We start from the raw sequence: 27,780 nt of genomic DNA on the forward strand, positions 1-27,780 counted from the left end.
TCAGAGTTCGCGGCCTAGACCTCAAAGGAGGCTCAACGGCCTAGTAAGAACCCCCACAAAGAATAAAGGAAGAAAGAGGTCCCGTAGTGGAGGGCTCCGGAATAATTTCGACCATGTGGGGATCTTTAACGTGCACTGACATCGCGCAGCACACAGGCGCCTTAGCGTTTGAAAAAATTGAAAATTGGTTTTTGGGGAAAGGAAACGGCACAGTCTGTCTCGCATATCGGCGGACACCTGAACCGCGCCGTAAGGGAAACGATGAAGCAGAGAATGAGAGAAGAGGTGCCGTAGTGGAGGGCTCCGGCCAACTGGGGATCTTTAACGTGCACTGACATCGCACAGCACACGCGCGCCTTAGCGTTTCGCCTCCATCGAAACGCGGCCGCCGCGGTCGGATTCGAACCCTGGTACTCTAACCACTGAGCCACTGCGGCGGGTACGACTGGCAGCAGCTGTTTCTGTTTGTGTCTGTGTACGTGTGTGTGTGCGCGCGCGCGTGAAGAGTGACCGGGAATAGGTGGTGTCCCATGGAGGAAGGAAAAATTCCATGTGGTGTCCAATCTGAACGAGCCGCAAGGCATGCTGGGTACTCCGACTCCGGGTCGTTCGGCGAGATGCGTGTGTACAGCGCTTTGCTTGAAATGCGGAATTGACACGCTTGAATTCGGCTCTTCATACGTTAATACGCGCGAATGAAGCGGTAAATAAGGTCAGGATGCTGTACGTGCATTATTATGTCCGCGCTCGACGTTCCGTATTTGAATTAAAGGAGAAACAGCGTTGCAAGTGCGAACGTTTCGGCGTGCGTCGTCTGTTCGCGCAGAAGTTTAGGACGCTTCATTCACTCGCTAAAAAGTTCTATCGTTACTCGGCTGCTGCATGGATCTGTAATATATGTTAGGGAACATCTCTCCTAGAGGTTTCGCGCTAGCAGGCGCTGAATATATGGACTATACCAGCAACTGAGTGGCTCCGACGGCGAAGAGCTTGCATCATACAAATGCTCGGAGGATTTCAGGTACTTTTTCTACACCAGCCGCGGTGGCCTCATGGTTAGGGCACTCGGCTACTGAGTCGGAGGACCCACGGGTTCAATCCGGGACGCGGTGGCCGCGTTTTGATGGCGGCGGAGCACGAAAAGCGCGCCCGTGTGCTGTGCGATAGAACCCGTCTAAACTAATCCGAAGCCCTTCACTACGGCGTCCCTCATTGCCGGCCATGTATCGCTTCTAGACGTGACACCATACAATTTGCAATATTTGACGATTTTCTAGTCTACAAAGCTTTCATGTGCGCTGCATCGGAGCTGCAAGGGTTTCTTGCTATGTGGTAGCGGCGGAAATGTCGTTGCCTGCAAGCAAGATAGACCGCGTTTTAGTTGCGTTAAAATTGGCACATGCGTCACGTTAAAAGGAAGCTGAAGCACTTTTCAAAAAAATGAGTTCTCTACGTCATTTTGTAGCTTTTAGTCCGCTAAAACAGAATGTCTCATTCAAAAAGAGCGGAAATAAACGCAAAAAGTTGTTTTTAGAAGAAAACGCGCCCCATAGTCTCAAGGCGCCGAGCGAACGCCGCTCTTGCCCGCGATTGGTGGGGACCGTCTTGACGTCATCCACGGGGATCTCCGACCGGCACCGACGGCGTTGCTGCGTAGCGCGTTGCTTCAGCGGGCTTTTAAGGACCACGTTTTAGAAATTATGGATTATTCAAGCAGTGTTGAACAGTTTGGACTTTCACCATGCATGTTAGAGCCATCAGCAGCTTCAGAAAACGGCGGAACCAACGATCGACGCCGCGGAGTGCGCCGGCAGCGAAAGTCAAGTCGCGACATTTTCACGTGTTGGAAATCTCGACTGGATGGATGGGCGGATGACACCTTTTATTTCAACCGGAAATGGAGACCCCTTACTACTCACCGCCCCCGGCACGCAGGCGTGGAGGGCGGGGGCCGGAGCCTCCGTGACTAAAGGCTAGCTAATAAAGAGATTTTGTCTCTTCGCGGCATCAGCCGCCAGGCGGATTGGCTTGTTTCAGCCGAGCGGGTTCTTCGCTGCGCAGCAGGGCTTCCCAGCTTTCTCTGCTATCAATATCTTCGTGGACTCCGGTGTAGACAGCGCATTCCCATATTCTTTGTTTCCAGGTACTGTGGAAACGTCGGACTGTCGGAATCTGGACGAGCACGCGCAAACCTATTCCGAAATCGTTGAGAGCTACAGACTAAACAGAAAACTGGTGCCACCGCCTGGTATGAAGCTAAGCAATAGAGAAGCGACCGCATGGCGGCGCCTACAAGCCGGAAATTTCGTTGCTCTCAGTGCTGCTCATCAAAACTAGTGTGCTGCGAGATATAGTTGCTGTTGTAGTGTATCGAGATAACGAGCAGAATTACTTGTGGCAGATATATGCGTACCGCTGATCGACAACTTTGCCGTTTTGACTCAAGGACAAATTTGTATGAATTCTGACGCCATTGTCGATCGTCAGCCATGACCAAGCGCTCATGAATGAAAATGTTTGCTTTGCTCAGGTATACTAGGCTTATATAATCGGTTTTTTGTTCAGTTAGGTGCAGCTGCAAGTGCTGCGCGCTGATGAAAGATTAAGAGAATTGCTTTTGCTGCCATGAGGCGCAAGCAATCAGGAAAAAGCAATAAGGCACACAGTGCTTAACGAGCTCAAAAAGTTCAAGACTGTGTGCCTCAGTAAAGCATTGCTGGAAGTGGCCTTAACTCGGCGTGGATGTGAACCAGCTGGAAAAGGCAGAGTTTACAAACAGGTAAGAAAGTAATATAACGAAAAGAGAATTATTGCAGCACATATTTTGTGCAGGCAGTTTCGGCATGCTGCGTACCACCAGATTGTCTGGTTAACGTGGAAGAGGCTGGGGGAGAACAATCGACGGATTCTACCAAGCTGTGTGCTGAGCCCTGTTCGAAAGGAGTACCATATCAAAACTGGTTTATATACAGGCTTCAAGCATTACACGGAACGCTGGAACGAGAGAAAGCAAACGGCACTGGCAGAAGATTACGTTGATCTGTCGTTCGCCAAAGCGCGGGCCGCAGCGGAGCAAGCGCAGCCGGACGGCCGGCCGACTCTCCCTGAATGGCGTCACTTCCGCCAGTTCTCCGTCTCTGCCGTCCCCCCCACCCGGCGCCTCCGGAAGAGACGAGGGCGTGCCGGCGGATGGTTTTTAAGAAGCGATTGCAGCTCTGTTTGCGGACAGAATCGAGAAAAAATTTACACACATGATTTTCAAGGTCCTTTCTTCCCAACCACAGCGTTTCATGCGATTTGAAAACCGTTTCAGCTTCCCTTTAAACTCCTCCCAAAAGTCTGTACTTAACAATGCTTCACAACTTTAGCAAAGGTGCACAATCTGTTTTACTGTCGGTTATGTTCTTGTCAGCTCAGCTGTTTCTGCCGAATATTTGCTATGGCTTATAGAATAATTACTGGACTAGCTGGCATGCATAACAACTTTCTCAAGTAACTGAATTTCATTTCGTCATTAATGCAAAAATGCAACTGAATGAAAAATGTGTTGCATTTTCAGGCCTACTCTATTATTTCTGCCAGTACGTATTGCACCGAGTATGCGCCGATACTTTGTGGCTCAACACCTCTACTAATGTGCGTCAAGGGCATGGATAGGCAAGTGACATAACAGCTATTCCATCACTCAGAGAGGTGCACCCATTTACAGAGGCTTTGGTATGTGCACAACTACCTCACTCACACATAAAATTAACGACGCAATGCATTTCACAGCCTGCATATGGTGGTGCGGGACATAACATGCCATTTACATATAACTTGCAGCTCTGAATGTTAAGAATTCCTGTGCTTGATTTCCCAATGCTGGTTGCTGCTTTATGTACATGAAAAAGAAGTACTAAAATAAATGCATTGTTTTATGGCATCTCTTGAATGGCTTTGTGGCTTCCCATCAAGAGCCTGTAGCCATTTTGTTGTCTTGTAGTTAGTGCTCGGAGCCTGGTCGAAGAAACACCAGCCAATGTACGGACAGATATCCCCAATGGCGGGCACCTCAGCTGTTGATGCATATGTACAGAAATCTGTAAATATAAAACTTGTGCATTGTATGCGAAGTGTTCAAGGTAAGGTAGGTAAGTAATAACACAAGCAGGTGGGCAGAAGATTAGCTTGCCTTGTGTTTTTCTTAATGAAAACACCATGTCAAAACAAAGCATCAAAGCCTGCTGCACAACTTTGCTACAGGTACCACAACGTAAACGAAGTCATGCATAAAGTCAAAACAGAAAGCAGACCGCAGCCAAAAGCAGAACTAACTCTTCACATAGGCAGCTTTACTGTTTAACTGCAAAATGAAAAAGTTCATCAGCTGTTAATTGGAAACTCTTCTTGTCATGTGAGTAATATAACATCTGATATAACCTTTAATTGTCTTGCAAAAACTCTTGCAGGCACAAATTATACAGCACTGCAGCATGTAATAAATGATTTTAATGCAGGAGATCCGAGCGACAAATAGTAAATTATAATAAATAGCAAGGTAGAGCGTAAAAAATCATGCTTCGGCTTTTCCAGCACACACAGAGGCTTGATCCAAGTTGTTTTCAGCATTTTCTACAAGTTCATTTAACGAATTCTTGTGCGACGTTGAACGAAAGGCATTCCCATCTAGATTTAGTTATGGTATGAACTCTGCGGCATAGCTTGAATGTTAGCCGACTTTCGTACACCGTCCCTAAGACACTGGTGATACAAAAAAATCTGGGATGTCTGTGAACGCAATCTGTTCCTTGGCCTTTTAAAACTATCAATTTCATCCTTACGGATAATTGACCCAACGACCACCATATTAATTGGCCTCTGCCGTCCTTGCAGCATTTCGGACTTGAAATCACCAACATTCCTATCAAAAGTCAACCATTCAGTGCAATATTCCTATATGCAATCATGCAATGCATCACATGTAAGCTAGAGACGCAAATATTTAACTACTTCACATGCATGTTCAGCACCCAGACAGTTTTCAAATGGTGCTTTGCTGCACACGACAGCTCAGTATTATAACATTTGTCTCATATGTCAATTCTCCCCCGTGCTGTACAATGAGAAGTGAAAAACAGGTAGACTATGTTGACTGCTATATATTTTTTTTTAAAGTTCGGTTATACTGAAGTGAAGCTTCACATAACTTACTGCCTCAGAGTATGAAAAGAATAGTGGCGAATAATTCTTATCACTTTGTAATGTGAACAGCTAGTCTGTCACCTACCTTCTCCGCACACAGTAAACGGAGAAACATAACTGCAACATGCGGGTCCACACAAACGGGTAACTTTAACTTAACAGCTCACTTCTCCACATCAGCAGTGTTCTCATGTCGATCGACTGCTCTGCTGGTGAAAACATGTGTTTCACTTTGATTTGGGAAATATGTTCACATAAAACAATTCATAAATCCTAAAAGTGCTCGTAAACATATACTGCGACCAGCAATGTCAGGCAACGGGACCCCGCCGTGGCCGGTGTCACCGTTTCGGCAGCTGACTATTGCGATCGCATATGCCTAAAGTGTTTGCTCTGGATTCGAGCAACTCGCACGCAGCACAAATTCCTGAACAAAAAATCGTTCTGTCCTTTAACGTCTTGTAGAGCTGTAGTGACGGAGGCCGAACAGCACATATCTTCACACCTACGACCGCGCGGTGCTACCACAGTCATGCGAGGACGGCTGTGTCCAAAGTTGTCCGAACGAGAAATTAGTGCTCCTCAAGGAGAGAAAGCAGCCTACTTAACGAAATCCCCAAACTACCACAACGCTCTTAAACGTTTATCGCAAACAAAACGTTCGAAGCAAAGCCAAGAGCTGTCCGTGGAGCAGCAGGAAGTCTGCCAACGGATCGCAACGGCGTACTGTTTTCTAATAATAATAATTGGTTTTTGGGGAAAGGAAATGGCGCAGTATCTGTCTCATATATCGTTGGACACCTGAACCGCGTCGTAAGGGAAGGGATAAAGGAGGGAGTGAAAGAACAAAGGAAGAGAGAGGTGCCGTAGTGGAGGGCTCTGGAATAATTTCGACCACCTGGGGATCTTTAACGTTCACTGACATCGCACAGCACACGGGCGCCTTAGCGCTTTTCCTCCATAAAAACGCAGCCGCCGCGGTCGGGTTCGAACCCGGGTACTCCGGATCAGTAGTCGAGCGCCCTAACCACTGAGCCACCGTGGCGGGTTTTCGCCGTTCACTACTTGGCGGCACTCGGAACATGTTGAATTCCGTTGCTTTGAAGTTGCTGCAGTTTGAGGCAGCGCACAACACCCTTTTTTCAGCGATGTGAGCGTTGGTATTAAGGAAAGAAATGCCGAAACCGCACGTCTGCAAGCAATGCCGCAGGAACGAAACTGCAGGAAGGACCCGGAAGTCCAAATTCACGTGACAAAGCTGAGCCGTGACGCAATGTCCGATGTATTTTGGACACTACTTATTCGACGCTTGCGTGTTTTTGAACGCAATTCGCGATATCCCGACGAGTTGTGGTGCCGTTGGCTGAGCCGAAAAGCTGAAGAAAAGCAGCGGCACAAGTTTCTACAAGTTTATCGTGTCCTAATAGAAGCGAAAGCGGTGGGCAATAGCCGTGGAGCGGGGCAAGTTCGCGCATATTTTGATGCATCAAAATATGACAGTTTGCGTCTCTTAATCCACATATGGTCGCTCTTCAGTCACGCGGCGAGCAGTGCTAGAATCAACGCCTGCAACTCGTTCGCGTTCGGTCGGGCTCTCTTTATGAGAATTAGTTCAATTGGCCATTTGCGGAAAAGTTTCTGCGCATGCGCGGTGAAGGCGCAGCCAACGCTCTCTGTAGGCGTTTGGTTTTGGTTGAGAAACATAAGCCGGCAGTGCATTCCTGCGCTGTAGTGCGGCGACTGATGGGAGCTGTAACGGCCATATAACTGCAACGCGTTTCTATATAAACTAATCACACGTTTTGCGACAGGGAGACTTGGGCGTAATAAAGGCCGCGACAACATACAAGACGCAAAAGACGAAGTCGTTGAAGGGGCAGCAGCGCCCGCATACAGCCCATTTCGAAACGGGTGTTCCTGCCACATTTCGCGCTTGCTGCCATGTGCACACAACTCCGTCGTTCTAGAAGAGCACGTTTTGCTACCGACGCACGTGCGTATTCGGTGGAAACCGAATGATATATATTAGTATGAATATTCACCATAAATGCTACAATGCCAAGCTGTGCTATCTGAATAGCGGGAGCACGGCAGAGCGCAACCTGTATATCCGGGCATTCTAACGCTCCTGCTGCTCGTTAGCACGCAAAGCAACGCTCTGTCGTATCAGCACGAGCCGTGATTGAGATAGTACAACGGGTCTTTTACTACAATCAGTTAAAGGGGCTGTGAAGGGGGCTCTAATAAGGTTGCGGCATGCCTGGGATGTTAAAGCCCGCCGCTTCAGGAATAGTGTCCAGCAAGGATTTTTTAAATGCGCTTTGTAGAAGCTGAGTTATCTGCAGTTAAAACTTAAATTTCAGCTTCTTCGCGCCTTTCCCTCTCCTCTCGTCACTTTTTGCACGCTGGAAGGTAGGCGCTCCTTCGCCGACCCTCCTCTGGGAGCGAAGCTTCCCGACCCGCCGGAGCTAAGCGGTTTATTGGCCGCGGCCACGGTAGCGGCCTGACGACTGCTAGAATCTAACCAATGGCCACCTCTCTCCTTGTCTACGCAGATGCGGGGGACGGAGGAGGGTGCGAGCATGAAAAAGTCGCCGGGAAGGGTTCGCCAACTTTGACGCGTGATTGTGGGTCGTCTGCTGCGTGTAGAAGAGTATTATTTGGCTCTGGTTTTCATGGCAACGCAGTGCAATGATTGAGTTAATGTGCCCTCCTCGGAAGGCGTTTAAGAGCCCATTTAAGTGTGGCCTGCGGCAAAGGGTGCTGTATGAAGTTAGCAGAAACTCCTGTCCTATAGCAAGGAAGCGCAAAAATAAACGTCTGTGCGCATTAGGAAAGTGCATCCCATACTGTTACACTCGCCCGCGCATAGGAGCACAATCATGCACATTTTCATTTGGTCATTCGGCGTTACGTTGAGGTAGTAGAGTGCGAGTATTGCCACACATGGTCGTTTTTCAGACCAATAAGCGAAAACTCTTCGCTCCACCCCGTTTCTAAAAAAATAAATGGGATGTTCTGCTCGTCTATCATCCTCTTTCGCTAGCAAACGAACCTTTCCGGCAAAGCAACAACACTAAAACGACAAAACAAGCGCACGTGAACTCCTGAACGCTGCCTTGCACATGTTTGCTCGAGAAGCCCTTTCCAATCAAAAGTGCCAGCGGAGCTTCCCTGTTTGCACGACAGGTGGCGCCAGCGCCCCCGCACCCCATTGACATAAGGGCCTGACACTTGTCTATACCAATTACAAATGTTCGACTAATATATGCAATATAAAACAGAAAAAGAACTGGAAAGTAATGTACATAGTTTCTAAATGTTACCTAGAGGGAAAGTTGGCGCTACCATATGTGCGAGTTTCTTGAAGGGCACGTCATCCACCATGGGAATGCTGGGAAGACAGCATAGAGTATTTGACTTGGCCATAAAACACAACCATAGTACTACGACTGCAGAAATACAAATTTTCGCAAAACATACATTGCAAGGAAGCGTTGTTTTACAATCAATATGTCCTGTAATGAAATATGCTTACTGTATATTTTAATAAATGAGCAATGCTCATAATGTCTTACGCATCATTACAAAGAACACGCACGAAAAAGTTAGGTATCTATACTCTTTTAAGTCTGATTAAAGGGGCTGCGAAACACTGCTTGAACGGATGCCGGTTACACTTCAGGTCGATTCTTTATGTCACGCAGATGCTGAATCAAAAAGAATTACGAGAATCGATGCATAGGAAAGGAAGATATTCAGTGAGGAAATTTCAAAATACAAGCAAAAATGCTATAATAATAATAATAATAATAATATTAATAACAATAATAATAATCATAATAATAATATAATAATAATAATAATAATAATAATAATAATAATAATAATAATAATAATAATAATAATAATAATAATAATTGGTGCTTTGGGGAAAGGAAATGGCGCAGTATCTGCCTCATATATCGTTGGACACCAGAACCACTCGATTTTCGCGCAGCTTCCCATTCCCATTTCGCTCTCCCAATGGCGACTCTTAGTGCGACCAATCAAAACAGCCTATCTGAGCCCGTGGCGAAAGTTTGCATTCCATGGTTGCCTAGCTGTTCTCTGTAACTCGTTCTTGCCAAGGCTGGCATGTGAACGCCCAGCTAGCCACCCTAGCCCAGCTGAACCAGCGATGCTTCATCGTTACGCCGATGGTTCAGAAGGGAACACTGATAAGTGACGTTCCCTGACTTATGGACCCGAACGCGATCCGAACTAGATCCGAACTCGAGCGCGAGATACTGCGACAGTGTGACGGCCTGCGCAAGATATCAGACACATTTAGTATAGCGCGTAACGCTACTGCTTACCGCCTACCATTGCCCGTCGCTTCTAGCGCGCTGGTTGGTCACGGCGAGCAAGGAGCGCGCGCTGTTGACGGGAACGTGGCGCCATCTGGCGCCGCCGCCCGGTGATCTTCCACAAGCTGACGATGCGCACTGCTAAATGTGAAACTAACGGCTTTTTTCTTTCCATCCTTCCTCGGGACCACGGTGTAAGAATCTTACACCGTGCTCGGGACCGAAACGAACGTTGTGCAATGGCTCGATCAGATCGATTCCGCAAAGCCGTTCTCAGATACATAGAGAGTAGCCATAAGTGTTGTGTGATAGGTCGTAGGATGTTTACAGAGAAGCGCAAATTGATTGATTGATTGATTGATTGATTGATTGAAAACTTTGTTTCCACCAATATAGGAGGCTTCCCTACTCAGGTACGCCGGCCCGAGCAGGGGGCCGGGACTCCGCAACCAAAAGCGCGCGAGAATACATTGGCTGCGTTCCAATAGTCCCCAGTAGACGGCTACTTAAGCCTGTTTCACATGGTGCGACGGGACCGAAAAATTACGGTCCGGTCGCACTGTCGTTGCAACGGTAATCGCAGCCCCCGTTTCACATGCCAACGATTTCTGTCGGTGCCGTCGGCACCCTAGCGTCGGTGCGGCCTTTCAGTGGACGAAAATTCTTCGGCTGCAGTAAATGTCAAACATCGTGGCAGGCGTTGATTTCGTAATAATGGGCAATAATATTGAGCTGTGATGTATTATTAAGTTCAATAAAACGTTTTCGAGATTTTCCTGTCATGTCGCTGAGCTCCTATTGGCTGACTACTGTGGCCATCGCTGAGACCGCGCCGACGCTGCGACAATGCGACCAACTTGTTGAAAGTCTGTCGCAGTGGCCCTGCGACGAGAACGACGCGCATTTCTGTCGCACAGCGGCAGAAATCGCACTGCGCTGCGGCAACAATCGCATCATGTGAAACGGCCTTTAGACGTCTAGCCGGACAGCCGCCATCTTGGGACGCGTTCCATTTCTCGGCGAAGCAGTCTCATAAGACTGCTTCGCCGAAGTCTACATCGATGCAGGCTAACTTGCTGTCTAAAGATGGCGGAGCTGATGTACGCGGATGAGCGAGTCGTGCTCTTGCGGGCGTCGGACTGTACACGGAGTATAGGAAAGGAAAAATGTGAGTCATTCCATTATGTTATTTGGTACGCAAACTAGTGGCTAATTAATCTTCGTGGACGTGCGATTCCTAGCAGTGAATCACGCAGGAGAAAATCGTGCAGTTGAGAGCTTTGCTACAGCAGCGGACGCTGTAGGTCTGTTTACATGATCCGGCATCTGACGATGCCGGATCTTAATTAGCACCTTGATTTTAGAGAATACTCGTCGCTGTCGTTGGTTTCCTCGACGGGCGTTAAGACGGCTGGCGTGACGGTTAACAAATGTGTTCTTCTGTTGCTGTATTAGTTACATCAACTCTTTCGCGTGCATTCCTTTTTATCTCTACACTCTGAGAACAAATACACCGGCATGTTGCGAATTGATTTGTCTTTGCAGGATTAAAGATCGCTGCTGTATTTAGGTCTCTCGCTGTCTCCGAGTGCCACGTACGGCAGACAGCAGGTTTAATGTCACGTATGTGTTTTCCTGTTGCAGTGTATATTAGCCGTATCGCATTTCGCGCATATTGATTACAGTCTTTCGTATTCTTTCTTATGTTTACAGGACCGTCTGGACGAGCACGTTCGAGGAGCATGTACAGTTTAGCATCAATAATAAAAGAATAATCGCATATCTCTTTAGCGTCGTCTTCTGAGAGCGGCCCCGTCTGCTACAAGTAGACTGACTTCTTGTTTTACAGCGCTTTTATCTAAGGCAAATAAGTTGGTTTTGTTGATGTAATATAAAACACAAAAACTTGACAAAACATATCTCTAGTTAACCAAATTTGAAATATATTTACTGTTTGTCCAATCATAAAGCTCCCACTAAATGATGTCATATCCACTGCTAAAAACCACCACTGTATGGTGACACCGTCAGCGCCATGAATTTGTTTTTGCGAGCTAATTAAAATATTAAAACCGGAGTATACGTGGTACGACTGATGCTAATAGCATCACTATAACTCATTCTATGCAATCAAGAGGCAGAACAATGCACTGATTATGTGTTTCGGGGCCCCTTTATGAACGGAAATGTGAAATCCTTTATTCGTCTATTTTTATTATTGCTTGAAAATTTGTTGTTTTCATTTTAATTTATGTTTCTACTTCTTCTAACTTTTTGTTTTCTATTAGCATTTTATTTTATGTATTTTTATATGTATTTCCTTTATTTTTATTCTTTTTAATTTGTTGTTTTATTTTTAACTTTTTTCATCAACACATTCACACAAAACCCGCTTCACACGCAACAATTAATTATATAAATCAAGTTAAATAATTAACTGACTACAATTCGTCAACCAAATTTCTCCCATTTCAAGATGTACTCACACACTCCTAACACAATTCAACTTTTTAACATATATCTGTATAGGACGACAGGATCGTGCGTACAAAATTTGCAGACACTTTTTGTAGGATTGAAAGAAGAGAGAGAGAGGTGCCGAAGTGGAGGAAGAAGTATTCGGCGACGTGGCAAAAGGTTATTGATGGAGATGAGATGATGACGTGGCACAGGGGGAAACAGAAGCAGAGGCTCCGGCAGGTCAGTGACGCCTCGGTTCGGATAAGGCAATGACGGCTGCTGCTCCGGTAGGCTCCTTGCCGTTCCTGAGCCTCTTCCGGCGATTCAGCGGCTGACGCAACCACCTGCTACGCTCAGGGGTACCTTCAACGCTGTAATCAGCCCCCTGTATCGCCCTGGTGGTCCTCGCCCCCCAACGTCAACATGAACTCCAATGTCGCTTCTGCCAGCGCGTCGACCGGGAGCTCATCCGACGCTGCCAACGACGCCAGCCCTTCGCACTTCGAAGGGCACCTCGGCGTCGACGCCACTGCCTGGACCCACACAACGCTTCGTCAGCACCGAACTGTGAGCTTGAACACTGAACGCTAGTAGTCTCTAACTGGTCGAGCATCGCGTGTTAGACTGTTTTGTGTACGTGTTGTTAATTAGTTTTGTGTTAATGCCCGTGTGGCGTAGGGTGTATTAAAAGTGCGTCCGTGTGGGTACACGTGTCGTCCGGTCCATTCTTTCGGCCCGAGTGTTCTCCTGAGATCCGTGACAAAAACACGAGGCGAGACTGGCAAGATACTCTTTTTTTGTTTTTGTCTCGGTCGTTTTGGATTTCTCGACGGCAGAGAGTATGGACTGGGCAAAAAACAGTAGAGGTGGCTCTCCAGCTAGGCATAAGCAAGGAAGAGGCGATGCGTCTCTATGAAGAGACAAAGAGAGGAAAGGGCAAAGGCACGTGAAGATGCGCGCGAATTATGAGGCTATAGGAGAGATGCGCATGCAAAGGAGTTGCTGCAGAGGTGCCGAAGTGGAGGGCTCCGGAGTAATTTAGACCACCCGGGGATCTTTAACGTGCGCTGATATGAGATCCACAGGTGGTCGAAATTATTCCAGAGCCCTAAAAATGAAAATTGGTTCCTGGGAAAAAGAAATGGTGCAGTATCTGTCTTACATATCGGCTGACACGTACCTGAACCGCGCCGTAAGGGAAGGGATAAAGGAGGGAGTGAAAGAAGAGGTGCCGTAGTGGAGGGCTCCCGAATAATTGCGGCCACCTGGGGATCTTGAACGGACACTGACATCGAACAGGAGCCCTAAATTTGATTTTGAGGAAAGGCGCGGCACGGCGCGGCGCAGCGGCGGTACACCTGTGGCTCGATCGGTACAACTAGTGGCGCATACGCATTAGTGACTGGGGATGCTTACCCGAAATGTGCCGCTGACTAGCCTAGTGAAGCTTTCCAAAAATATTGCTTTTTGAGGAAAGGAATTGGCGCAGTATCTGTCTCACATCTCGCCGGACACCGGAACCGCACCGTAAGGGAAGGGAGGAAGGTGGGAGAGAAAGAAGGAAGATATAACGAGGTAGCGTAGGAGGTCTCGGGATTAATTTCGACCGCCTGTGGATCTTTAACGTGCACTGACATCGCACAGCACACGAGCGCCTTTTACGTTTCGCCTCCAACGAAACGCGGCCGCAGCGCGCTCGGGTTCGAACCCGGGTACTCCGCCTCAATAGACGAGCGCCTTCACCACTGAGCCACCGCGGCGGGTGTAGCTTTTTGCAACAAAGCAGGTTTTAATTTGCGCCACTGCTGCACCCGCCGCAAAGGCACCCACACAAAAAAACGCAAAGACACCCGTGTGCTGTGCGATGTCAGTGCACGTTAAGGATCCCCAGGTGGTCGAAATTATTCCGGAGCCCTCCACTACAGCACCTTTATTTCTTCCTTTCTCTCAGTCCCTCCTTTATCTCTTTACGACGCGGTTCAGGTGTCTACCGAGATGCGAGACACATAATGCGCATTTCCTTTCCCCCCAAAACAATTTTCCAAACGCAGCCGCCGCGGTCAGGTTCGAACCCGGGAACTGATCCGGAGTTCCCGGGTTCGAACCCGACCGCGGCGGCTGCGTTTTTATGGAGGAAAAACGCTAAGGCGCCCGTGTGCTGTGCGATGTCAGTGCACTTTAAAGGTCCCCAGGTGGTCGAAATTATTCCGGAGCCCTCCACTACGGCACCTATTTCTTCCTCTCTTCTTTCACTCCCTCCTTTATCCCTTCCCTTACGGCGCGGTTCAGGTGTCCAACGATATATGAGACAGATACTGCGCCATTTCCTTTCCCCCCCAAACCAATTATTATTATTATTATTGTCCGCGGACCCGCCGCGATGGCTCAGTGGTTAGGGCGCTCGACTACTGATCCGGAGTTCCCGGCTTCGAACCCGACCGCGGCGGCTGCGTTTTTATGAATTTGTGCATATTCGACATTCTCCGAAATGTAAAATCTCCGTTCAGCTCCCCCGCCGCGGTGGCTCAGTGGTTAGGGCGCTCGACTACTGATCCGGAGTTCCCGGGTTCGAACCCGACCGCGGCGGCTGCGTTTTTATAAAGGAAAAACGCTAAGGCGCCCGTGTGCTGTGCGATGTCAGTGCACGTTAAAGATGCCCAGGTGGTCGAAATTATTCCGGAGCCCTCCACTACGGCACCTCTTCTTCCTTTCTTCTTTAACTCCCTCCTTTATCCCTTCCCTTACGGCGCGGTTCAGGTGTCCAACGATATATGAGACAGATACTGCGCCATTTCCTTTCCCCCCAAAAACCTATTATTATTATTATTATTATTATTATTATTATTATTATTATTATTATTATTCAGCTCTCTCGCCAGCGGCCCCACCCGTGAAGCGCAGGAGCTGCGAATACTCGGTCTCTTCATTAATCAGCATCGCAAGGTAGACACGACCCTTGCCAAACTCCGCAGAGTCGGCGACCAGGTGGGCCGAATGGTTCGCCGCGTTTCCAACAAGCGAGGAGGGTTGCGAAGTAAGGATGCGGTGCGGCTCGCCCATGCCTTCGTAACTTGTCGAGTACTGTACTCGACTCCTTACCTCCGCTTAGGGAAACATGACGAAGATTGCTTGGAGGTTGTCCTCCGCAAAATTTTTAAGAGAGTCCTCGACCTGCCGATCTCCACTTCCAACGCGCGACTGCTCGCGTTGGGAATGGTGAACACCTATAGGGAACTTCGCGAGGCGCATCTCGTTAACCAATACACGCGTCTCGCTCAGACCGTGTCCCGTCGCCGCCTCTTGGACCGGTTACACATCAAAGATGACCATCATACAATGGAACGGGTTCGAGTGCCCGAACTGTGGAGACGCGCCCTCTACGTTCGACCCCTTCCGACTAAGATGAACAAGGAGGACCATAATGGCCGGCGCGGGCGGATGCCCTGCACCGCCACTATGGCTCAAAGAAACACGTCTTCTACGTCGACATTACAGGCCCCTACCACCACTCCAGGGGGGAATGGTACACGGCTGCAGTCGTACACGAGGGAAGACAGGTGTACGGCCTCTCGTTCAGGGCGCCCAGCTCAACTCATGCGGACGAGGTAGCGATCGCCCCCGCAGCCTCCCATCCCGACTCTAAATTCATCCCCAGACTCTCGCGGAGCCTGTCGTAACTTAGAGTTCGGTTGGATCACTCCACTTGCTCACCAAACTCTTCATCACAGTACTCGCGACTGCGATCCAACTCACCGCTCTATCATATGGGTTCCCGGCCACCAAGGCATACCAGGTAACGAAGCCGCCCATGAGGCAGCCCGCGCACTCACTTACCGGGCACCAGGCGTATTTTGGGAGGACCTTAACCCGGATCAAATCCCTCTTCTTTCTTTTAAAGATATCACAGAGCACTATCGTGCCGAACACCGGCGCTACCAGGTTCCTATGAAGGGACTGGGTAAAGCTGGCGAACGAACTCTCCTTAGGCTCTTTACAAACACCCTGCTGTGCCCGGCGGTTCTCAAGCACTGACTCTTCTTTTGACGGCCGCTGCTCATTCTGTGGGGAGGTGGCAGACACCTTTCACATGGTTTGGGCATGCAGGCAAAATCCTTCTCTGCCCCCCATCACCCCTTCCCCTACCCGAGAGGACTGGGAGGCGGCTCTGCTCTGCTGCAAGGAACTATCGGCCCAACAGGCCCTGGTTCGGCGGACCTGCGCAGCGGTCAGGACCAACGGGGTCCCGGAATGAGGGACTCCGCCTTCTATTGTAAGGGGCGATGCCCACTAGGGGCCTCTCCCCGAGCAACTCTCTGTACATATAGCCTAATAAATGCTTTTCACCACCACCACCACCGTTTTTATCTAGGAAAAACGCTAAGGCGCCCGTGTGCTGTGCGATGTCAGTGCACGTTAAAGATCCCCAGGTGGTCGAAATTATTCCGGAGCCCTCCACTACGGCACCTCCTTCTTCTTTCACTCCCTCCCTTGTCCCTTCCCTTAAGGCGCGGTTCAGGTGTCCAACGATATATGAGACAGATACTGCGCCATTTCCTTTCCCTAAAAACCAATTATTATTATTGTCCGCGGCTGCAGGATTCGCTGGCGTTCTCGTTTGCATGTGGAAACAGGCTTTATGCGGGACCCGGCAACACTGGCGTGTAGTGCGTGTAGCTTCGTATGGTTACTAGTTCACTGTGGTATGGTGCCACTGTAATGGTGGATACCATACTGGTTACAGTAGTCAAAGCCTTTTTTTTTTTGGCTTGGTTCCCCCTCCCCTCCATGTACCCACTCTCCCAGTCCCCGCCCTGGCAAGCTGTCTCGTCACCACCGAGGTAGGGTGGCTAGTGGCGGCCACGGAGGAAGTGGTAACTCCGCCGTCTGCGGCGACCAGAAAAGGTCACAAGCGCGCGGCGCCACTATCCTGCTGGAGGCCTGGAAAGAAACTACTGAAATACACCGTCACGGCGTGCCCGCTGAAGCAAACACCCGCGTCGTCTGCTTTGAGCGCGCCGGAGCCGCCTGCCCTAGTGTTATACAGGAACACTAGCCTGCCCGGGCGCTGCATTTTTAATTTTTTTCCCTGCTGCTTCTACGAGGCGCCGCCACTGCATGCGCCCACGTAGGCGCATACGTATAATTGTGACTATCTGGTCGCCTGCGCTCGCTCGCGCAGTCGGGAGTTTCACCTCCTATAGTCTTGCTTCGTGGTGGCGGCTGTCTGCGACGCTCAGTCTTGGCTTGGCAGCCGCAGAGACGGAGCTCCCACTCGCTTCTCCCGCCAGGTGCGAATTGCTCTCAGATTAGTTTTTTTGTGTGCAAAAAACACTGCGTCGGTTGGCATTCATTCCCAACTGTGTGAAGTCTACGGATAAGAGTGTATGAGCGTACAACACGGCCGCAAATGGGGCAGAGAATTCAAAGACGGACAGACGTCCATGACGAACAGCGTTCTGGATGTCCATCGGTTTCGGACGAAACGATTGCGGAAGTGGAAGAAACAATGCTGAGAGATCGAAGGGCGACGGTTAAGAAGCTCTGCAAGATGATCCCTGATGTCAGCAAGACTTGCATTGACGAAATTATGACAGACCATTCAGGGCATGCCAATGTTGTTGCAAGGTGGGTCCCGTGAATGCTTACGGAAGACCGCAAACGGTAACGTGTTGAAGTGGCCCGCAAATTTCTTCACGCCTACTAAACCGATGGCGAGGAATTCTTACTCTATATATAGCCACTGGGGACGAGACCTGGGTCCACTACACGACGCCGGAAACGAAACAATCCCCTCAGTGCAAACATCCAGTCGCCGAAGCCGCGGAAATTCAAACAAAAGCTGTCTGCTAGCAAAGTGATGGCGAGCGTCTTTTGGTACAAAAATTATTGTGGGACGATAAAAAAAGAACGAAAAATAAAGTGTCTCTGCCCGTGATGTCTTTCTGGACAGGAAGGGGTAATTGTGCGAATTCATGCCTGCCGGTACAATCAATGCGGACAGCTACTGTGAGACGTTGGAGAACCTTCGCCGTGCGATTCAAAACGAGAGGTATACTCACGAAGGGAGTGCGTTTCCGTCATAACAACGTTCGTCCGCACATCGCCTCGGTAACAAACGATCTCATAAACAAATTTGGATGGGACACTGTCACACACGCGCCCCACAGCCTAAACGTAGCCCCAAGTGACCACCAAACACTTGGGTGCGATGCATTTCAGATGGATGGATGGAAAAAACTTTATTGCTCTATTTACAGCTTTCAGCGGCTAACAGAGGTCTTCATGTTTTACTGAAGTCTCCGTCGTCTTGAGTGGTCGGCGCCCCTATTCCAAAGCACCGCTGATCCTGGCCACTTTGAGAGTGTGCTGCACCAATCCTTTTTGGACTGTGAGCACGCCGCTGGTGAGCAGGCCCTCCCACTGTTCCGCACTGGGTTCTTCTTTGTGGAAAGAGAAGTTATTTCTGCACTCCCATGTGATGTGATATAGTGTTGGGATGGCCCCACACCATGGGCATGTGTCCCTGTATTGACTGGGAAACATTTTATGTAGGATGTGTAGATTTGAGAATGTTCCTGTCTGCAGCCTTCGCCAGCCGACTGCTTCATATTGTGTCAAAGATGGGTGGGGTGGTGGATATGTTATCCTTTTGCCTCTGTGATGGTTTAGTATTTCCGCATACGTTGGTTCCACCGTCATAGTGGTATCCGGGTCCATTGACTGTCCCGCTCGGTATGTGAGCTCGCGAGCTAGACTGTCGGTCCTCTGGTTACCCTCTATTCCGGTGTGACCCGGCACATAGAAAATCGTATGCTGTATCTTTTCGTTCGGAAGCCCTGCCTTGAGGAGGATTCGCAGCGCCCCTTTGTTGATTCTACCTGCCGTGTAGTGTCTGCATGCTTCTTTGGAGTCTGTGAGTATTATCAAGGATCTGTTTCTACGGTAACCCTCCGCCGCTGCTAGAGCTACAGCTGCTTCCTCCCCCTCTGTTACCGTGCAGCTACTTAGGGTTGCGCTGCTTATCAGCTCTCCCATGTGATCCACAGTCACTGCCGCAACTCTATGTTCTTTGGTGTTGTGGTCCCACAGGTATAGAGCTGCATCCGTGTACACCACATTGTTTTTAGTGGCCAGGTGTTTTTCTACGTATTCTGCTCGCGCTTGTTTTCTGGCCGCGTGCAGATTCGGATCCATATTCCTTCGTAGTGGGCTAGCTTTCAGTGTCTGGTGAAAAGAGTCCGGTATGTTAGCCATCCTATCCTCCGTTTCTTTTATGTTTTTATAGCCTAATCTTTTAAGGAGCGCCCTGCCGGTGGTTGACTGCTGGAGCCTGTACAGCTGCGTACCCAGTTGTGACTCCTTGAGCTCTTCAACCGTGTTGTGAATACCTAGCTTGAGTAGCTTGTCGTTCGACGTGTTTCTGGGTAGATGCAACGCCGTTTTGTATGCTTTCCTGATGAGAGTCTCGGCTTGTTCTCTCTCTTGTTGCGTCATGCTGTGGTACGGGAGTGAGTATGTGACCCTGCTGACCACCAGGCTCCAGACCAGCTGGATCGGGTCCTCTTCCTTCATGCCGCTCCTTCTTTGCGACACTCTCGTGATCATCCTGCCGACTTGCTCCGTCGATTGCTTAAGCAGGCCTAGCGTGTGTCCACACCGTTTGCTGCTCTGGTCCACATGGTGAGGATGCGTATTATGTCCTTCTCTGGTATGAGTTGACCTTCCAGGTACACTTCTATCTTTTCCTTGGTTGTGTTCTCTCCAATCCTCAGAATTTCCGATTTCTCGGTTGAGCACACGAGGCCTCTCTCCTTGACGTATTGTTCGACTCATGTTGCCTCCTTCTGAAGCTTTTCTTCTTTTTGGCCCAGTGATCCCTGATTTACCCAGACTGTGATGTCATCTGCATACATGGCCAGAACCAGAGAGGAGCTGAAAGAATTAGAGGTTTTAGCTACCTTCGCGGCGCGGCGGGAGAGTTCTACGATTCAGGCATAAAGAAGACGGTACACCGCAGGCAAAAATTGTTTAATCTCAACGACAATTATGTCGAAAAATAAGGGAAAGTCTAAGCTTTCCAAAAATGTGTTATTCAGTGCCAGTATACATGTGAAAAATCATTGGGAATCTTATTTTACGGACAGCCCTCGTAAATAACACCAAGAAAGTATTTCATGCCAATATGTTGAAAAAATACAAATAAAGAGTTCCAGCACAGTACGGTCCCAAGGTAGCATGCTCTTTTGTGGCAGAAGAACCAGATGATATTGCCGAGGTGCCCGCTTACAGTCGGAAGAAAAGTGTAGGATGGGAAAAGGTACTAATAAACCTCAATTTGGATGAAGACAGAAGATCACTGATAAGGTCTCTACTGCAAAGGGAGACATTTTCTCGGATGTGCTGGAAAACATCGATATCATATACTGCAAATTGGACCTCTCTACAGACAGACCAATCAGTGTGAAGCAATATCCACTACTATTAGTGGTACAGGAATCAAGTTAAAAGGACGCGTGGCAGATGCTGGAGCTTGGTATAATTGAGAGGTCAGCATAGAATGCCCCTCTCATGGTCATCGAAAAACTTGATGGCACTAACAGACTGTGTAGATTTTCGTCGGCTGAATAACATCTCGGTACTCGATGCTGAACCTATTCCAAGGGCGGATGTGGTATTCACTAAAATAGCCCACAAAAAGTTTTCTTCAAAACTTGATTTAGTTAAATGGTATTGGCAAATACTGATCGAGGAATCACCGAAAGAAAAAACTGTCTTTTGTTGTGCGGCAGGCTTATTTCAGTTTAAGAACATGCCTTTTGGTTTGAAGACAGCGTCTGCAATTTTCACGAAGCTGATGAGAAGGGTTTTACACAGGCTTTAAAATGTGGAACACTGTTTTGATGACATTCTTGTGGCGACATACATGGGAAGAGCAAGTTATTACGCTAGAGAAGCGACAGAATTCAGCAAGCCAGGTTGACTGTAAAAACCAACAAAATGTGAGGTAGGTTTTGAAGCTATTTCTTTTCTCGGACACAAGCTGGGGATGGGCCGCATAGCGACGAAAGACGATATCTTGGTCAAAATACAGATAGCCCAGACACCAATGACCAAGAAAGAAGTACTGTCGTTTCTTGGTTTAACGGGATACTACAGGGATTCCCGATTAGGCTCACATAGCCAATCCGCTTGTCGAGCTAAGAAGGGTGCCAGCAATTGGCTAAATTGGACAGTTGAACATGAAGACGCATTCGTGACTTTAAAGCAGCATATGGCAAAGCCGCCTGTTCTGCTTGCTCTGAACTTGGGGAAAGAATTTGTTCTTCGTACTGATGCATCAGACAGAGCACTAGGAGCAGTGCTTTTGCAGGAAGAGAACTGCATGTTACATCCAGTATTTTTTGCCAGTAAGAGATTAACTGCTAGTGAACGCAACTACTCCACCATTGAAAAGGAATGTTTGGCAGTGGTATGGGCAGTGAAAAAATTTCACATTTACCTCGGGCCATTGTCCAGTTCACAACGTTATTGGTATGTTTTCCATGTGATCACTTCGCACTACATGGCACGTAGCTGTAACATTCGAGAGACCTTCATGGATATCTAATAAACGTTAGAATGTCCCAAGCACTCAGTCTATTGCATGTTTATTGGATGTTAGGTGGTTGACTGGGACATTGCCTGAGTTGTATACTGCTTGAGTGTGAAAAATGATTTAACTCACCAGTGGGCTTTTAGATATCAGGCAGATCATACACAACTCATTTCTTTTTTTTTGCAGTCCTCCTGAGGAGGTCTTAGTTCCAGGAAACAGCTGGTCCCACTGAACAAAGAGAATTGAAACTGGCCACTGCTATCAGTTTTGGGGACGTCCTTTGTCACCATGATGTTTGAAGGACGCTCTCAGTGCCTGACTTTCTCTAGAAGACAGGTGTGGCTGAGTCACCTCCCGACTTAGTCCGTTCCAGAAGAAGCAACACCCCCTGCACACTGCAGAAAGGAGGAAACTAGCCATTTCTTTGACCTGATGCAATGACTTGATATGAAGAGTGTCTTGTTGAGATATGTGAATTTTCTGTCCTCGAAGAAACACCTGCACAGTCGCTCCACGTGGCTCCGAAGACAGCCAGTTAAAACAGTGGCAAGCTAGTACAACTTTTGCCCTAAGCTCTGCTCTTGATTTGAATAGCGGTAAGTAGCCAGGATTGGAACAAGGAACAAGATTACGAAATAAGCCTCTCAAACTTTTGCTATATTCAGGCTTTTGCAAAATATACGGTTCAGTATATAAATAAGTGTGGTTCATGAGTGATATGCTGACTGAGCACAAAAAGACTGAAAAACCTAATTCCTCAATCTGTACGCTAGACTGACAGTGGACTAAGCAGACTTTTTAAATATTGGAAGCAGCACTCTGGTACGGAATATGCACACAAAACAGCAACGACCATGCTCTAGATCGCCTTTTTTTTCCACAAGCCTTCGTTCTTTGCCTCACATTGTGCAGAAGGTTCTAGGGCCTGCAAAAAAGATTTTTCTATTTTACCTAGCCCGGCCATTGCACTGCCTCAAAATTTCTGCTGCTCAACGGCCAAGGAACCATCAGTTTGTCACTCGTCATGTTATCAATAAGGACAAAACCAATCAAGTTTCCTAGAATCGCACTGCATCAAGCGGAAGAAAAAAGAAAAAAAAAGCAAGCTTCAAGTTCTGTACATACCACTGCATCGTGCACATGCGACTTTCACCGTAAGAAAAACAATTGAATGTGTACAAAGGATTGGTGACACAAATGGCACAGTGTATACATCCTTGCGCACACTGCAGCCCATATACAACGCAGAGCAAGACATTCATATAATTCAGAAATTCTACCAGTTGTGTGCGCACATTTATGCAAGAGATAATGTATGAACGATAAATTCAGCGGGCAAAACCACGCAAATTAACGGCCAACTTTTTTTGGGGGGAGATGCTGCCCAAAACGTCTTGAAAATGGAGAAATCCCGGTGCTTAAATATTTGTTTCCAGTGGTTTAATAAACTACTGCTCGGTTTTCTGTTATTGCTCACAACTTGACATCTGAAGTTTCATGAGAACCACTGGAGAACCTTCATTCAACTGCTCGACGGGCAGCTCTCTGTTCCAAGATAGTCTTTGAATGTCTGCCTTCGCCTCCCAAAAACATCTCTATGCTGCGGAGAAACGTTATTTGAGAAGAGTATATTGGTTTAGGACACTTCGGGTCTTCAAACACATACTACACAAAAAAAAAGCGGCAGGGGGGAGAGGTCAGTAGAGTGCTAGTATGGTGGGCCTGAAACGGGCTTCGAGTCTCGGGCCTGGGCCAAATTTGGGCTTCAGAATGCCGCCCGTGCAAGGCTCTAGCAAGAAGCATTGCTTTTCTTTGAAAGACGCACTGAAGAGACAGCAGAGCACAATAATACATAACGAACATTTATGAAAGAAAATATTTTACCAATGTGGTCACATGGGGGGTACACTGATAATATGTATCAAGGTTTCGCCGCAGTGCATTGCTTCAGCTTGTTTTATTCGATATTCAATACCAAATTAAAAACATTATTTGTTTCGTTGCTGTCACGATGCTTTATTCTGCCAATATCAGGCAGAATCTTCATTTTCAGTGGTGTGTGCAAATATTGAAATTTTCGAATACAAATCGTATACGAATAGGAAGAAAAAATGGCTTTGAATATCGAATTGAATATCTATTCACTATAAAAAAAATATTTCAGAAAATGATATTCTACAGGCAAATGATGTGGCACTTAAGTTTTTCAAAACATTGCATTTCTTTACAACTGAAACAAAACCAGACTGAATTAGCACCATATAAAAAACAAACCTGATGTGCACAGAAATGTGCACTACTTGATTAGGCAGCATAACAGTATCCAACCTGTATCGTGGTCATATAAAATGAAATCTATAAAATGACACGACTGGAAAATAAGAACATGATGGCTAGTAAATCCTCATTAATTCATAGTTCAAGGGACTGGAAGAGATGCTCGAATTGCATGAAGGCTGAAGGTGGATTTATAAATTTCCCTAATTGCCAACCCCCCCCCCCCCCCCCCCCCCCCAAGAAAAAAAGAAATGTGGTGAAGCTTTATGAGGCAGCTCCATCGCACAAACACCCTTAAAGCTCGTGTTGAGCGTGCAGTTTTGGCGTGCTGTAAGAATAAAGCAAATGCAAGCAAGGCAACGTAAGAGCTGCCGTCCCCGCGGGCTAGCGGCGAAACCAAAACTATGCGGCCAGGCTATTTTAGCCTGGCAACAGGGGCCTTCTGATCGTTGTCACACCTGCCATTATGCCCACTTAGGAGGTGCATGGGATTTTTACACAATCGCCTGCCCTGTTGTGGCACTTCGACTTGCTCCTTCGGAAGCCTCATGCAAAGTTCCGCAAGTGGGCTCTCCCGCATACCATGCTTGGCCAAAATGAGATGGCGGTCTTCACGCTCGGAGAGTATGAAGGCGATTGGATGAATTGCCATGGGTGTGGGCGTCAAGTATGTAACACATTACGGAGGGATCAACTGAGACTGCTGGAGTAGCATGCCAGGCTGACAACCAGGCAGACCTCTCCTGTTCCATTAAAGTTCTTCTCCTCCTCCTCCAACCGAGACTGTTCGAAGCGCGTGGTCGGCCATCTCATCAGGTGTCATGTGGAAAAGCCCACTTGAATTTCGCTTGAAGCCAAGCCGAGCAAGCGGCCGAATGCGATCGGTCCAAGCGATAAACGCTGGAGAAGAAAGCGAAGAGGACACATTTATATTGTTTTCCTGGCACTTTAAACTCCATCGCCGGATAATTTGCCCAGATATTGCTTGTTTTCACATGGCCGAACTCATGAAAGTCGGCGCAGTATACGATCGCTGGCAAGAGTTAGAAAATTTTCAAATATTTGGAAATTCTCGAATATCAGTTTTTCGAATATGAATATGAACTGAATATATAACATATTAGATTCGTATTCGAAATTTCGAATATTTGCACATCCCCTAATTTAAAGCTTATCTAAGGATTTTGGTACTGAGTGTTCACACAGCTCTTTTCATAATCCTTCGCAGAAAAGAAGTATGGAGAGAATGGCGCCATGGGTAACTGTGTTTGTGTCAGGGCATTTGAAAATAAGGATAAGGCAGTTAGATGAAAAAGCTGAAGGAGTGAATAAATATTTAACCACATCGTTATAAGTATTATTGCAAATGCAGTTACAACTGTAATGCAACTTATGGCGAGGGGCTGTCATTCATACCACAGAGTCAAAGAATTGAACAGAGCTGGAAATGCAAGCTTTAGGAGAACTCCATTGAAGTGTTGTTCTTAATAAAATGTCAGCAAAAAATGCTTTTATTGCTGAGAAATTTGGAGTTAAATTTGAATTAAAACTCATACACTACATCAAGTGCTCTGCAGAATCCGTGAAAGTGGCTGGCTTTGCAACCTAGCTTTGGAGATCCACAAAAGAAACTGACATCATCAAAATTAATTTGTGAAAACAGCATTGGTGGTGTTTTCTAGCCCATAACTGCTGCATTTTCAGTGCAAATAGCCTCTTTGTCATTATAAAATGGTAGTCAAACAATACAGGGCAATTTGTCCCCAGTGGCCCTTGAACAAATTCTTGTGTTACCTTAGTTCCTTAGAAAAATTTCCAAAGTGATTTTACCTATCAAATTGCTAAATCAACTGCATACTGGAAATGCACACAGTTATTTCAAAGTTGCTAGTGCCGTCTCCAACCAAACCGGGGCATCCAGACAAGGGCAGCTTCACAACCCACCTTTGTGGTATGAACCTGCTGGAGGCACTGAGAAACAGTGTCCCCTTTATTTGAGCAACGAATTTATATAGCCTTCTTTGCCCTGCATGAAATATGCAAACTCAATCAAGTGGAAACATCGCTGACCATGAATACTGATTGTATGCTCCAGCACTAAGCCAACTGAGGCAGCACAACTCATTAAATAGGATGACTTTTAAAGTGGAAAAACAAGGCATGGCAACATTTATTCTAGACAAGACCAAAGCTTAATACAGCTTTAAGGTTTAGTGGTTTCTGCGCTTCATGCTTGACAAAGAGCGATGACATTATGTACAACTACATACACTATCTGCTACAAACTGTTTCAAGTGCCTCGAACTGAACTGCCTTTGTCGTCTGCGCTCCAAGTTTCCCACGTAGCTTGCATTACAAGTTGGGGCAACATGCGGAGTATTATGTACTCCCTGTTTTTACTTTCACGCAAGAAGTACTTGGATGCTAAAAACTAGGTCTCAGCGAAAAGTATGGGCTGTGGTAGCACTGGCAGTGTACAGGAAAGACTGCGCATAAACTTAGTAACAAGCTATTTTTTTCAGTTTAGTTTCCTGCTTAGTTACGAGTGAGGCTACAACAAACCAGCAAACAACACACTTGTCCTCTGGGCCATGCTGTGCAAAGGCAAGCTGATACAAAGCCACCATTATTGCCCACACTCAAACCCATGTTCAGCCTGGGCACCTTCTTTGAAACAAACAAGTGGCATTTGCAAAATTGTGATGGTTGGTGCACAGTCCAGGGACCTTCCTCCTTCCTCTTCACACACAGGTTGGCTTCAGGACCACTATGAACGTCATTCTCTGCACAGGTTGGCAGCAGTTTCTTTGGCAGAAAAACTAGAGGTAGGAACAGGGTGTAATCTGCACAGCAGATACCACACAGGCCATTTGCACACAGTTGTTCCGACACTAGCATGACAGAAAAGGGGGAGTGCACCCACCAAGCCTCACTCCTGGAACACCGTATATATTTCCAGGGCTTGCACTTTCTTCTGCTCTGGCATTTTGCGATCACACAGAACAGAAGCAAAGGAAGGTAGCACAACATGCGACTGTTCTCTGCTGCAGGTGGCACTGGTGAGCGGCTTCTCTTCCCTCAGGAGAGCAACACAGGCAAGAAGATGAGTAAGGCAGGCAGTCGTCATTCGAAACATTGCAATATTGCTATGCATAATACCAGTGCACAAATTAAGCATCAGACAACAATGTGGTCCGTCACTCTGCTGTGTGCAATATTTTTGAGTTGACTGGACAAACAAACATAAAGCCATTTGTCCATGTTTCTATAATGACATGACTCGACAAGTCTTACTCCTCAGTTGTGGTCTTCTACCATGCTGCTCCCACTGTGATGTGGCTAGGGATAAAGTGTTGACTGCCGCACCTCCTTTCATTGGCTACACCTGAGCACTACAAGCTCCAGAGAAAATCAGCACGCTACACCATCTCCATCGGAACAACTTCACTGTGCACCACACAGACACAAGCATCTGCCATCATGACGAAAGCAAGCATGGCTCCATTCACGGGGCTCTCTCAGTTGTGCCAGGGGATGTGATGAGAATGAGCACCAGCCAGGTGGCAGCACTGCTGCTCCGTCCGCATGCCTCGAAGGGGCTTAGCTTGGGAGCAGGAAGGAGGCTTGCTTGCGGAGCAGCTTCCGCTCCTTCAGTGCCAGGTACTGGGTGCGTGCTAGGCTGGTGCGCATGACCAGGATGTAGCCAAGTTTGCTGCGTATCACAGAGGCCGTGCTGGGGTCCGTTTCAAACACGTGGTTCTTGAACTCCCCTCCAGACAAGTACACCACCTTCACCACACACCTCTCTAGAGAGCCCACACCTGGGAAAAGAAACAGAGGCAGGCTCATGTTTGAAAGAAAGTCACATTATGGAAAAATATGTGGCACTATCCCTTGCGCCACCTTCATGTACAA

The 27,780-nt window shown here is 47.6% G+C and overlaps 1 protein-coding gene across 15 annotated transcripts in view; it reads right to left on the minus strand.

Moving 5' to 3' along the window:
- Positions 1 to 17,249: 17,249 nt before the first annotated feature.
- The window catches only part of Sin1 (SAPK-interacting protein 1), a 140,166-nt gene continuing 129,635 nt past the window's right edge, over positions 17,250 to 27,780 (minus strand). For all 15 annotated transcript variants that reach the window (XM_077650768.1, XM_077650761.1, XM_077650769.1 and 12 more), the window contains one exon: positions 17,250 to 27,686. In XM_077650768.1, coding sequence (XP_077506894.1) covers positions 27,466 to 27,686 — 221 coding nt within the window. In that variant the 3' untranslated portion in view covers positions 17,250 to 27,465. The remainder of the gene's footprint in view (positions 27,687 to 27,780) is intronic.

Source organism: Amblyomma americanum, chromosome 1 (assembly GCF_052857255.1).
Source record: "Amblyomma americanum isolate KBUSLIRL-KWMA chromosome 1, ASM5285725v1, whole genome shotgun sequence".
In the NCBI taxonomy this organism is placed as follows: Eukaryota; Metazoa; Arthropoda; class Arachnida; order Ixodida; family Ixodidae; genus Amblyomma; species Amblyomma americanum.